Here is a 12745-nt window from a genome sequence, read left to right as displayed (position 1 = left end):
GGGTTCCGCCACGAGGAGTGTAAAGTAAGGTAGGGGAGGAAGCTCAGCCTGGCAGCTGCTTTTCTGTGCTTGGAGTATGTCCCAGGGCTGGAGACCCAAGAAGGGTGGCAGTCCTGTGCAGAGCCTTCCCTGCACCGGGAGCCCCTGCAGGCATCACAAGGGGTGGTGTCCTCTTACACCCCAGACAGTGCACTGCAGTGAGTAGGGGACTTGGGGGATAGGAGAGAAGCAGGCTGTGGCTCAGTGTCTCTGACCCCAGAGTCTCTCCTGATCAGAGACTGTTCCGAGATCTTTGTCTCTGCTCTCCCAAGCATGGGGCCAGCCAGGGTTGAAGGACTTTGTCCCAGCAGTCAGGGAAGACAGGTGTGAGTTACCTGCAGAGCCTCACTGTCCCACTGTTCTGCTGGAGTCCCTGTCATCTGCAGGGACCAAGGGGCCGCCTTGCCCTGCCCAGTGTGGTATTGAGCCAGGAACCCCCTCTGACACTAGCAGTCTGGTCCCTCCTCTGAGAAGCATGTTCGTGGAGCTGGTTTCTGGCTTAACATTCTCTCTCTCTCTTTCCCCTACCCCTGCTCAGCTGGCTGGAGTTGTCTTCCTCGGAGTTGGACTATGGGCGTGGAGCGAGAAGGTAGGTGTGACTGTCACTGGAACCCCGAGCTGTAGTCCATCAGGTTCATTCAGCTTTAATTGTCCCTTCCTCCAAACTCCTCCCCAAACAGCCCCTCTTGTGCAGGGCAATGACTTGTGGTCATTAACCTTTACAGAGCCAGTTCTTGGAAGTTACTTAACTTGTGATGAAAACTCCTGGGGTCCTGTGGCTAGCCTGGCTTTCCTGTGGCAGGGTCGCTGCTAGAAGCCAAGGCTGGGCCAGTTGGGATTTTGAGCCCCATGAGCATGGAGAGCCCTCTCTTCTGTTTTCAGAAGCCCCGAGTCATCCCGGGGCGTGTCCACAGCTCTGTCCAGGGCAGGCCTGGGGCTACCTTCTGGAATGGACTGTGCCTCTGGAGCCAGCAGGTCCCTGAACACAGCTGTGGTGATTCCTGAAGCTCTCGTTCTCGGCCGTGGATAGGACCCCTGAGTGAGGGAGTTAGGCTCTGGGTTGTGCCCCCTGGGTGCCCTGTGGTGCAGGGGCACATCTTTAGCACCCATGAACCTCATTGCCCAGCCTATGGAGGACAGGGGAGGAGAGGAAAGCAGCCTCTTACTGTCCGGAAGGACAAGGGGCATTTGGAGCTCCAAGGAGGGGACTAGACCGGATGTGAGCGGAGTGGATCTTTGGTGCACCGTTTGCACTGTGAGTCGGTGGGTACTGGGGAGGGGGAGAGACCAGGCAGGAAACAGTGAGAGCTAAAGCATTCTTTTGAGCCTAAGGCCCAGGGCCCTCTGTTCCTCCAGTGGGGCCTCTCTTTACTTTCAGAAGGAGGCAGGAGCGCTTAGGTCTGTGGGCTTTGTCGCCACGGCCTTGGGAACTGGATAAGGTCTGCCTTTAGGTTTGGGCCCCTTTAAGTGCTTGCAGTGCAATGTCCCTTTGCCCTAGTGACCGAGAAGCTGGTGCAAACCATGCCTCATAGCGCCACCGTGTGACCGGAACGGAACAGCAGCATCTCAGCCCGTCGGGCCCAGAGCCTAGGCCTGGCTGCGCTGGCTGCCCGGTTCCCGCTGGGTGTCTGGCCTGGCTGCTCTTCGCTGCTTCCTCTGTTGAATGCTGTACAGCTGCTCTGTCCATTCCGGTTCCCATTAGCCAGATGTGGCTGATTATATCTAAATTAATTAGAGTGAAATGCAGATTAAAATTCACTTCTTCAGTTCCACTAGGCCTCATTTAAAGTGCTCAATAGGCGTACGTGTGACCCGTGGCTGCCGTTTTGAGCAGCGCAGATATATACAGGACATCTGCATCATCACGAAAAGTCAGTGGGCAGTGCTGTCTTCATCTGTCCCTGGTGCGTGTGCTGTTCACAAGCCTGTTCGTGTTGACGCTGTTGCTGTTTTCATCTCAAGATAATGGTGTTCTCCATGAATTGAATGCAGAGTCAGCCACCAGATGACCAAAGGCTAGGGCCTTTGGGTGCCTTGACCACAGGGTCCCCCAGGGCCCCTTTTCACCCTATCAATATCCTACAGGCTACAAAAGAAGCATGGGGTCTGCCTGTGAGGAACTGACAGCCTAGATGGAGTCTGGGAGCAGGAGGGCCACTGGGAGCTGAGGGAGGCAAAGATCTGCTGGGCCTCTGAGAGGGCAGCTGGGCAGGGGCCGTGCGCTGGCCTGGCAGTTAACGAGAAGACAGCCCTGGAAGGCAGCTCCCTGTCCTCATTTAGTTGCAGCTCAGTCCCCCCAGGGCACCCTCAACTCTTCAAGGCTGATGTTACCCTGCTTTCTCTGCCTCTTTCAGGGGGTGCTATCCGACCTCACCAAAGTGACCCGGATGCATGGAATTGACCCGGTGGTGCTGGTGCTGATGGTGGGCGTGGTGATGTTCACCCTGGGCTTTGCTGGCTGCGTGGGGGCCCTGCGAGAGAACATCTGCCTGCTCAACTTTGTGAGTGGCCCGCAGTGGGGGTGGGAGGAAGTGAGGTGGGGAGGTAGGGGTGCGGGCTCTGCAGCACAGGCTTAGCCCTGACCTGCTGGAGTGGGTGGGGCGAGGTAGCCACTCTTAGAAGCCTGCCCCAGGATCCGGCAGTGAGGGGAGGAGGCAGCCCTCTGTACCCTGCTGCCCACTGAAAAAGGAAAGGTTTCAGGAGACAATCAGATGAAGTAGGCCCTCAGCGGGGGAGAAGTTGAGCCCCTCTGGTTTTCAGCTCCTAGTGGGCAGAGTCACCTGCCCCTCCCTCACCTTTTATCTCCCCCGTGCAGTTCCAGTAGTTTGTTTGCTAATCACCTTTGCCCTTCCTGGCTAAGATCAGAAGATGTCAATATTAGGAAATCTTTTGCCTCCTCCAGGGGGTATGAATGTGCTGGATGTACAGTGCAGAATCCTTGATTTCCTGGCAGAACTTTGAGTTACTAAGAGTTAGTTTTCTATTTAGATACACATTTATTTTGAAATGCATTCAGCTAAAATTAAATAGCACCTGGTGGGGGAAACACATAATCATGTTTTGCAGTATATTATTTGTTGAATTTATTAGATCAAGACTTTTTTCTGGGCTTAATTTAAAAAGCAAAACACATGTGTGTTCCCCCCCCCCCCCCGCTTTTCATTTTTGTTTGGTTATCTTGCTTCTCTGTGAATGGAGATTACATTCTGGGGGGCCTTGCCTGTGTGTATGTTTGTATGTGTGTGTCTTATTTTGAGGTTCTGCTGGCTGTGGCATAGATGCTTAGTGTGCGGTGTGGCCAGTGCTAGTGGCTGTGATAACATGAGCTCCGCAGGCCGGAACCCCGCCTTGACGGAGGGGTGTGGACCTGTCGCAGTGGCCTTGACAGAACTCCACCCCAGTGGTGCCTATGCTCTGCAGATGTTTTAACGCAGTTGACTGTCGTATGCACACAGAGTAGGTGCTGAAAACGTTAGCAACTCCAGAGTTGTCAAGAGCCCTGCCAGGGAACTCAGAGGTCCTGCGTCTCAGGCATGTGACCTGAATGAACCTCAGTTTCCTTATCCCTAAAGTAGGAGTGACAGGTTTCTAGCAAGTGCGATGGCTGTAGGTGTGGGGAGAGAGGTCAGATAGGGTGTCTGGGGCACAGTCTCTATGCTAAAGGAGCTGACAGCCTGGTGGGCCGGGATAGCCATTCATTCCTGTGGGGGGAGTTCCTTGTTGGAGGGGGTGCTCCTTCATAGGAGATGGCTGGCCCATTGTCTTGGAGCTTGCTTGTCCTTTCGCTCATCTGGCTCTTCTCTTACCAATAGTGCAGCGATGTGAGCAAGGATGAGGTGCCCAGGGCACCCAGCCCATCACGTGGGATTCCCCAGCTCCGGCGTGGGTCTCTTGGCTGCCAAGCCCATGCTCTTAGTGGGAGGCAGAGGCTCTGGGTTAGGCGGGGGCGCGCTCTGGTCGGGAGGCAGAGGCCCTGGGTCAGGCGGGGGCGCGCTCTGGTCGGGAGGCTGAGGTGCAGTGACGCCCACTCCCTGCGTGTCCCCCTGCAGTTCTGCAGCACCATCGTGCTCATCTTTTTCCTGGAGCTGGCCGTGGCCGTGCTGGCCTTCCTGTTCCAGGACTGGGTGAGGGACCGGTTCCGGGAGTTCTTCGAGAGCAACATCAGATCCTACCGGGATGACATTGACCTGCAGAACCTCATTGACTCCCTTCAGAAAGCCGTAAGTACTGCGCCCACCTTCTCCCTGATAGAGCTTGGCTGTGCTGGCTTCAGCCTGTGTGCGTGGCTGGGGGCCCAGGCTGGTGGGGAACATGGGACCCTCCCTCCTCAGCTCTGCCCTCAGCAGGGAGGCCGGGGCGGTGCCATCCCTGCCTCTGGACAGATTAGCTTTGTCCACTCCTGTGTGCTGATGGGCCAGGCTTGCTCTCAGGGTGCTGTCCCCCAAGTGCTTCAGGCAGGCAGTCTAGCTCCACTCGTGACCACCCCTACTCCCTCGGGCTTGGACCTCTCTAGCCCTGAACATGCAGACAGCCACAGTCCCCTGGGCCCTGTGGACAATGAGGGGCAGACCTAGGCACATGACTCCCTGTCTGAGGCTATTCCTGTCCCTTTCCTTCCCGGGACCTTTTCCCCTTCCTGTTTGAGAGGACAGAGCCGCCTGGAGCAAACTTCTTCAGACCAAGAGGAATGTAACCTCCCTGGAATATGTCCCTGGAGGTTAGTCTCAGTAGTCCCAGGCTGTGACCTTTTCTCCGTCTGACCTCCATCCCCGTTGTGTGTGGCTGCACCTGGAAGCTGGGACCATAGCTGTCCCCCATACTTTGCCTCCCTTCCCCCAGGAGAAACCCACTTCCCACCATGCCAGCCTGTGCAAGGCTGTTGTTTGATCTCTGCTCTACCAGAAAGCCTGCTGCTGCTGCTGCTGCTGCTAAGTTGCTTCAGTCGTGTCCGACTCTGTGCGACCCTAGAGACGGCAGCCTACCAGGCTCCCCCGTCCCTGGGATTATCCAGGCAAGAATTCTGGAGGGGTTGCCATTCCCTTCTCCAGTGGATGAAAGTGAAAAGTGAAAGTGAAGTCACTCAGTCGTGTCTGACTCTTAGCGAGCCCATGGACTGCAGCCCACCAGGCTCCTCCGTCCATGGGATTTTCCAGGCAAGAGTACTGGAGTGGGGTGCCATTGCCTTCTCTGACCAGAAAGCCTAGCTTCCTCAAAAACTTTTTACAGGGAACCTTTTGGTTCTGAGAAGAAAATAGTAGTAGTAGTTTAGTAGTTTGTCGCTCAGTCGTGTTCGACTCTTTGCGACCCCATGAACTGTAGCCCACCAGACTCCTCCCTCCATGGGATTCTCCAGGCAAGAGTACTGGAGTGGGTTGCCAAGAAGAAAATAGAGAGCATTAAAAATAACTGTGATCTGTTCTCCTTATTAACCAAAACTTGTTTGCCCCGTGTTTCACCTATCCTGGGATCGATCCAGCAAAACCCATTTCTGTGATCAGAGATCCTTCCTGTGTTGTTGGTAGAGACCCGAATGCATCTGTGAGAGTCGGCACCCCACCCTCTTCTGACACCACTGCCTGCTGCGCCTCTTTCTTTTCTATTCAAGGCTCCTCAATTACACATAGCCTGGGGCTTGCTGGTATCAAGGATCCAGATCTCTGCACTGGCCTTAAAGACACTGTAGTTTTCTCCACTGCCTTCCTCTCCTTAAAAAAAAAAAATACCTTTCTTCAGAGGTAGTCAGTAAATGATGGAGCTTTCTCATGGTGAAATATTGGGTATTCGTTAGAGCACCTGGAACCCTGGAGGATGGTTGGGGAGAGAGACGGGCTTTTACCTCAGAAATGAAAGTAAAGCAGAAATCCTGGTTGTGGGCTTGTAATTAGGGCTGTAACTATGTCAGCTCTGAGGACAAGTGCAAAAACAACATCTGGTTGGGACACTGCTGATGTCACAAAGCTGCTCTCAGTGCATTTGGTTTTATGAGTTTTTAGACAAAGCGAGGTTTTCTTTGCTGCTTCACCAGATAGAGAGTGGTTGTGGGAAGGGAGGACAGAGACCCTGGGTCAGGGGCAAAGCTTCGATTGCGTTACCATTCACCCCAGTTGTAACTCTTTCCTTGGGAGCAGGCATTCAGCAGCTGTTTTCTGTAGAGACATAGAAGGTGACTGGGGTCAGCTTGGCCTTTTCTTGGGGAGGAAGGCACACTGACCATGGGAACTGTTCTCTTGCTGGGTAATAGAGGACCATATAGGAAGGAGAACGAGAAGCCTGCTCTGGGCTGGATGGGGGCAGTTGGGGAAGTTCCAGGGTGAGGAGGGTGTAGAGCTGAGAACAGGGCGCTGCTGAGCCAGCCCGGGGTGTTGGGCCCAGACAGGGCCTGGGCGCAGTTCCCTCCTTTAGGACCACCAGGGTCACCTGGATCACGTCTCTGTGAGGCAGGTCCATTGGGCGGGCCTTGATTTCTCTGCGTAGTACACAGAGGCACACCGAATCCCGCGCCCCTCAGACAGACACCAGCCTGTGCTTGGAGCTCTGATGGTCCCTGGCGTTGTGATTGCAGAACCAGTGCTGTGGGGCGTATGGCCCTGAAGACTGGGACCTCAATGTCTACTTCAACTGCAGTGGCGCCAGCTACAGCCGCGAGAAATGTGGGGTGCCCTTCTCCTGCTGCGTGCCCGACCCCGCGGTAAGTCGGCCCGCCTGTGGACAGTCCCTCTGGAGTGGAGTGAGCAGCTCCTGCTTCCCTGAGGGCTCTGGCCACTTCTCTCCTGCAGGCGCAATGAGCACCTGGCTCCCCTTCCACTTGCCTGGGGCTCGTGCAGCTCTGAAATCCTATATGTAGAAATTCCAGGAACATTTTCACACAGCCCACCCTGGCTCTAGTGGGCTGGGTGAAGCAGGAGAAAAACAGTGTTTTCCCCCTGCTGGGAGGGACTCTCACTCAGAAAGCCTGAACAAGATGCTATGAATGTAATGAACCCAGGTGTCCCTTTCTCTGGAGAAAATGCCCAGTCCTCAGAAGCCTGGGATGATGGGGTACATCGCCATCTGGGGTGATGCAGAATTTTTACTGTTCTTTCTTCTTCACTGGTTTCCCTCTCTGGTCTGCAGACTAACATCCTTGAGTTCCAGAAACTGAGCTCTTGGGTGACCTTTTTTTTTCCTTTTGGTTACACTGCGTGGCTTATGGGATCTTAGTTCCCCAACCAGGAATTGAACCTGGGACCTGGCAGTGAAAGCTCCAAATCCAAACCAGTGGACTGCCTAGGGAGGTTCCTCGGGTTCCCTTGAGGGAGCACTGAATGTTTGCCTGAAGCGGGTCTGAGCTGAGGGGACAGTCACACTGTACCGTCAGGGCGGCCACACTGTTTGGTGCTGGGCCACAGGCTCTGGGCAGGTTCCTCAGCCTGGGAAGAGGCTGCGGAGCCAGCATCTGACAGCTCCACAGTGACTGTGAATTCTTCAGCAAGGGTAGGTTTACCCCCCTAGCACAGGGGTCGGCAGACTGCAACCCCCGTGCCACAGCCGGCCTGCTGTTTTTGCATCACCTGTGAGCCAAGAATGGTTTCAGCCATTTTTAAGTGAACATAAATCAAAACAAGAATTTTGTGACATGTGAAAATCATGCAAAATTCAAATTTCATTGTCTATAAATAAAGTTTTATTGAAATACAGCCATGCCCATTCATTTATATATTGTCAATGGCTGTGTTCTCGCTGCAATGTAGACAGGTCAGAAATATTTACCATCGAGTCCTTCATGCAAAAAGTTTTCTGACCCTGTCCTAGCATGAAAGGTTAGCTGATAATATGCTGGAAGGGCGTGTGCTGTGATGGAGTTGGTGCTGGTGTTTGGTTGTGACTCTTCTAGAGCTTTCTATCACCAGTTTCTCAAGAGTACAAAAATGACTAATTTTTTCTGTTTTTCTGACAGCAAAAAGTTGTGAACACACAGTGTGGCTATGACGTCAGGACTCAGGTGAGAGCCCCCATATTGGATATTAATTTTGAATTCTTTAGGTCTATTCCCCAGGGTCTGACTCCTTGATTGAGCACAAGTGCAGATTGGATGGGAAAGCCAGGGGAGACTTAAGGAGCCAGAGGTGCCACCTAAGCTGGGAACCAGGCAAGCGTGGAACCAGCACACACGTGTTCAAGCACACATCCTCCTGAGAACAATGATGCCTGTGATTTCAGACTCTGTGAACCACAATCCCAAAATCTAGCAGTTGCTACATGAGTGGAAAGAGGTCAGATGGAAGTTTGGGAGAACAAAGGCTCTATGTTTGAGAAGAGGCTCCTTGGAATCCTAGGAGGTATCTGTTATCTAGGGGTCCAGGATCGAGCTGCAGGAGTGTGGCTTGGTCCAGCTGCCGAGTGGAGACAGTGGCGGCAGGGCAGGAGTGGGGCTCAGCCCTCTAAGGGCTTCTTCAGGCTGCAGGGAGTGTCCGCTCGGATGTGAAGAGGTGAGGCCTCACCCAGCCCTTGCTCTGATGGCCTCTGTTGCTGTGAATGACAGCTGGTCTGAAACAGAGGGATCTCAGGGAACCTGCAGGCACCCCTCCTATTGGCCGTGGACACTGGGGCTGTGACCCTCCTGTTTGGGAAACCTCAGCTCCCTCTGCAGTGAGCTCGACTTGACAGGGGTGGGCCTGTGTCAGCATCAGCCTCTTCAGTTAATGAATTTTGTCACCACTTGTATTAGTTGCTAGGGCTGCCATAACAAAGCGCTCGGGCTGTGTGGGAACAGAGGTTTACTTTCTCACAGTTCTGGAGGTTAAAAGTCTGGGATCAAGGTGCCTTCTGAAGCCTCTCTCCTTGGCTCGGATGATCTTCTCCTCCCTATGTCCTCAAATGGGCTTCCCTCTCTATGTCCTAACCTCTTCTTAGGGGACCCCAAGTACAGACACACTCTGAGGTCTTGGGGGTTAGGACTTCAACATACAAATTTTAGGGGGACATAATTCAGCCCCTAACACCGCTAACAAATGAATGTTCTGTCAGTGTTTCATGAGTGATGCTGATAGGGGAGGGGGGCCGGAGCTGGTTGCTGTGTGGGGAGGTGGGTGGGGACATAGGGACTGGCTGTGGCCCATCCCTGTGTGCTTCCTGAGCCTCCACTTGGGGTCAGGATTAGAAAGAGCTGGCCAGCTTGTGGCCACTTATGCAGGCTCTGCTTCCTGGAACCAGTCTCCCATGGGCTAGGGGACACGAATGAGAAGCTCCTTCCCTTCCCTCTGCTGACTCAGAAGACGCTGAACCCTCTTCTCCCAGTTTCTCTCTTTGAGGCACATCTTTCCCCTGCACCTCCCAGCCTGCTCCCCTTTCTCCAGATACGGAGAAAGTCACGCTGTGGAGTGTGTTGATCTTGAAATCTGTGGAGACGCTCACAGGAAAAGTTAAAGATCACAGTGAGGGAGCCTTTACTTAGGCAGGTTATAAAGTGCAGACTGTCCAGGGAGCGGCAGAGGCCAAGGCCAGTTGATGTACTTCTCCTGTCCGTCTGTCCTCGGCACCTTCCTCCCAGGTCCCTCATTCCCCACCGAGCTTTGCCCTGCCCTTGGCGGGAGCCCTCTGGAAAACCAAGGTGGGGACAGCCTGCATGTCACAGGCTCAGGGCACTCTTGTGTCTCCCTGCAGCTGAAGAGCAAATGGGACGAGTCCATCTTCACGAAAGGCTGTATCCAGGCACTGGAGAGCTGGCTCCCGCGGAACATCTACATCGTGGCCGGCGTCTTCATCGCCATCTCACTGCTGCAGGTCTGTTCCCACCGCCTGTGTGGCTTCCTCTCCTACCTTGTAACCACACCTGTCCCCTTGAGCCAGATTTCACATGGGGGAAAGATGCTGGTGGCTGGGGTACCTGAGGCGGGGGGTGAGTAGGCTGGCTAGTGTCTGCCGGGAGAAGAACTAGCTAGAGAAAGTCGAGAATTCAGTGAATCAGAGAAACCAGGAGGTTTCCAGTACTACCCAGGGCTTGGAGGAGAAGCTGGCAGCCTTGTGAGCAACTTCTGAAGCAACCGAGGCTGCTGCTCTTTGGAAAAACACACCGTTTAGAAAATGTACAGCTCTGACCTTTCCTGGAAGGAGGGTCACTGACATGGACTCAGGGTCACCAGCTGTCCATGCCCTTTTCCCTCCTTTGCTCAGTGGCTGGTTGATCTCAGAGGAAGGCCGAGAGACAGAAGCATTGGGAAAAGAAAACAAAAAAAAAAACTTACTTGCAAAGCAGGCAAGAACTCAGACTTAAGAAGGAGTGGCTCATCAAATACCAACCACAACAAGAACTTAAAACTGGGGAAAAAGCCAATTTCCTCAGGTCACCGAGTTCACGTTAGTCTGTTCTTGGTAGAAAAACATCATTCTTCCCACACGGTTATCCCAGTCACTGAGGTCAGAGTGTAGCTTCAGACATCGGCACAGCCCAGGTCGGGGACAACCTCATATTTATTGTAGAATCCAGGTTTACGGGAAATGTTCAAGATTTGTTATTTTGGGAATCAGAACCAGTCAGTGACCCTGTCATTTCCAGTTTCGCCCAGGGCACAAAGCGTGTCGTGGTTTGCGGTCTGGGACATGCAGGGTCATGTTGCAGGCAGGCCAGAGTGTCCCTTGTGCTTCTGCGGAGCTGCTGTTTGCCCCTTCTAGGCTCTTGGGACATGGCAAAGCAGACCCCAGGCTCCTTTGTCTTAACTGTGGGTGGGTCTCCGTTGGTGTGTGCCCGGTTGCTGCTCTTTGTCCCCAGCCTCTGCGGGCAGGTGTGGGGGTGATGGGCAGTGTGGGGTACCCTCTCCAGCATGCCCTCTGGGCCCCGATGCTGACGGCCGCTGCCTCTGCTGCCCTTTGTTTCCAGATATTTGGCATCTTCCTGGCGAGGACCCTGATCTCAGACATTGAGGCGGTGAAGGCAGGCCACCACTTCTGAGGAGCCGGAGGCAGGCAAGCAGAGCTGAGCCACACCGTGGAGGTGGCAGCCCTTCACCACCATTAGGGTCATGTCCACAGGGAGAGAAGCAGAAGCACCTGGCCAGAGCCGGCACCCCGCCTTCAGCATCCGCGTGATGTGACCTCTGTTTCTGCTTGCCGGTGCTGAAGACCGAGGGGCCCCCTGACACCCACACAGACTTGTGACTGACACCCCCAGGGGGGTCCGCCTGGAGTCAGAGGCTCTGTCTTAAGTGGGGGAGGTGACTCTGAGGGACCAACAGCTCTGGTGGCTGCACCCTGGCCTCCATCGCACATGTGGTTGGTGCTGGCCTCGGGGGCAGCGCCATCTTCTGTGGACCTCCGAGTGTCAGCGGGGCCTGCGGTGTCTGCACATGTCGGGGGTGTGGGCAGGATCCTCAGCCACATCCAAGTGAAGTAAGCCTGAGCCAGCACGTGGCTGGGGCCACGGGAATGCCTCGTCCTGTCCCCTCCAGCCCCCCAGGACGGGAACTGCTCCGGCCTAACAGCATTATGCCCTGATGGCACGGGGGGTGGGGGTGGGGGTGGCGGTGGGCATGGCTTTCCTCTTGAGCGAAAGCTCTCCTTTTCCTAAAGTGTGTAAATAGTTTATTTATAGGGGTAAGAATGTTTTCACACCACGTCTTCATTTCCTCTGGCATTCTCCTCTCAACAGCCTTATGCGGTGTCTGGGACTGACGCCATCCCTTTCAGTTCCCTTGAGTGTCTCACGAACCAACTCCATCAGCTTCTCCTTATCATCGCTCATCACCTAGCTGCACTCACATACTCCTCCTTCGTCTACGTGCTCCCAACACGCATACCATCACTGCCCTCCCGACTTGGCCTCACTGTCTTCTGGTCTTGGTGCTACTGAAACTGTTACCCAGAACTTGAATCCTGACCCTGCTCTACTGCAAAGCGAGGGAACCCTAGCCACAGACGGCCAGCCGGAGACCTCTGGCCAGGGCTCCTCTCCAGGCCTCATGCTAAGGGCCGGCTGGCCGGCCTGGCATTTTTTTTTTGCCTCTCCTTGGACAGAGAAGCCCTATAGCCAGCCCCTGGGCTGAGCCATGGACCCCAGCCTGCAGCTGGATAGAGGCTCATATATTTCATTGAAGACTTTCGTGGTGACCCTCCAACCCTTGAAGGGGATATCTGTGGTCATTGTGTCCACCCTTCATGTCAGGGTTTATTGGGGGCTTGCTTTTGGAAATGAAGTCTGATGTCCTGAATAGCTTCCCGGGGGAAGCTGGGATGTCTGTGCAGCTTTGGCTGGGCTACACTCTAACGCCTCTCTGGATCTTGTTCTACCAATTCTGTCCTCCTCGTTCAGGGATGGAGCGCTACCTTCACTTGCCGAAGTGTACATGCCAGCGTGGTGTATACTGGTGGGTGTTTGTTGATGACGTTGGTTTTGTTGTTTTTTACAATTTTCTCTGTAGACTAGGGGAAGAAGAATGCTTGTGTTTTTAGGAAGTGTGACGCTTTTCTTTGACTGCCAAACTCTTTTATGGAATATATCTTTATATTAATGCTGTTGCTTTGATTGTTTTTGTTTGGGGTCATATCAAGATGGCGTTAAGCACCTCGGTGGTAAACTTGGTTGCCAAGGGAACCAGTGGGATTGGGTGTAAGTAAGCACCACAGGAAGGTAGCCGGTTGACACAACCTGAAATAAATTTCATCAGGTGATTTTTTTTTTTTTTTTTTAGATTCCATGTGCCACTTTCAGTGGTTGCTTGGAGGTTATGATAGA

The 12745-nt window shown here is 53.9% G+C and overlaps 1 protein-coding gene across 2 annotated transcripts in view; it reads left to right on the top strand.

Moving 5' to 3' along the window:
• The window catches only part of TSPAN14 (tetraspanin 14), a 54206-nt gene extending 41680 nt beyond the window's left edge, over window positions 1-12526 (top strand). For both annotated transcript variants that reach the window (XM_040242583.1, XM_040242582.1), the window contains exons 3-9: window positions 578-628; window positions 2394-2540; window positions 4089-4259; window positions 6602-6727; window positions 7976-8020; window positions 9682-9801; window positions 10895-12526. In XM_040242583.1, coding sequence (XP_040098517.1) covers window positions 578-628; window positions 2394-2540; window positions 4089-4259; window positions 6602-6727; window positions 7976-8020; window positions 9682-9801; window positions 10895-10966 — 732 coding nt within the window. In that variant the 3' untranslated portion in view covers window positions 10967-12526. The remainder of the gene's footprint in view (window positions 1-577; window positions 629-2393; window positions 2541-4088; window positions 4260-6601; window positions 6728-7975; window positions 8021-9681; window positions 9802-10894) is intronic.
• The last annotated feature ends 219 nt before the right edge of the window (window positions 12527-12745 follow it).

Source organism: Oryx dammah, unplaced genomic scaffold (genome assembly GCF_014754425.2).
Source record: "Oryx dammah isolate SB20612 unplaced genomic scaffold, SCBI_Odam_1.1 HiC_scaffold_6, whole genome shotgun sequence".
Taxonomy (NCBI): Eukaryota; Metazoa; Chordata; class Mammalia; order Artiodactyla; family Bovidae; genus Oryx; species Oryx dammah.
This window is presented reverse-complemented; position numbering and strand designations above follow the sequence as displayed.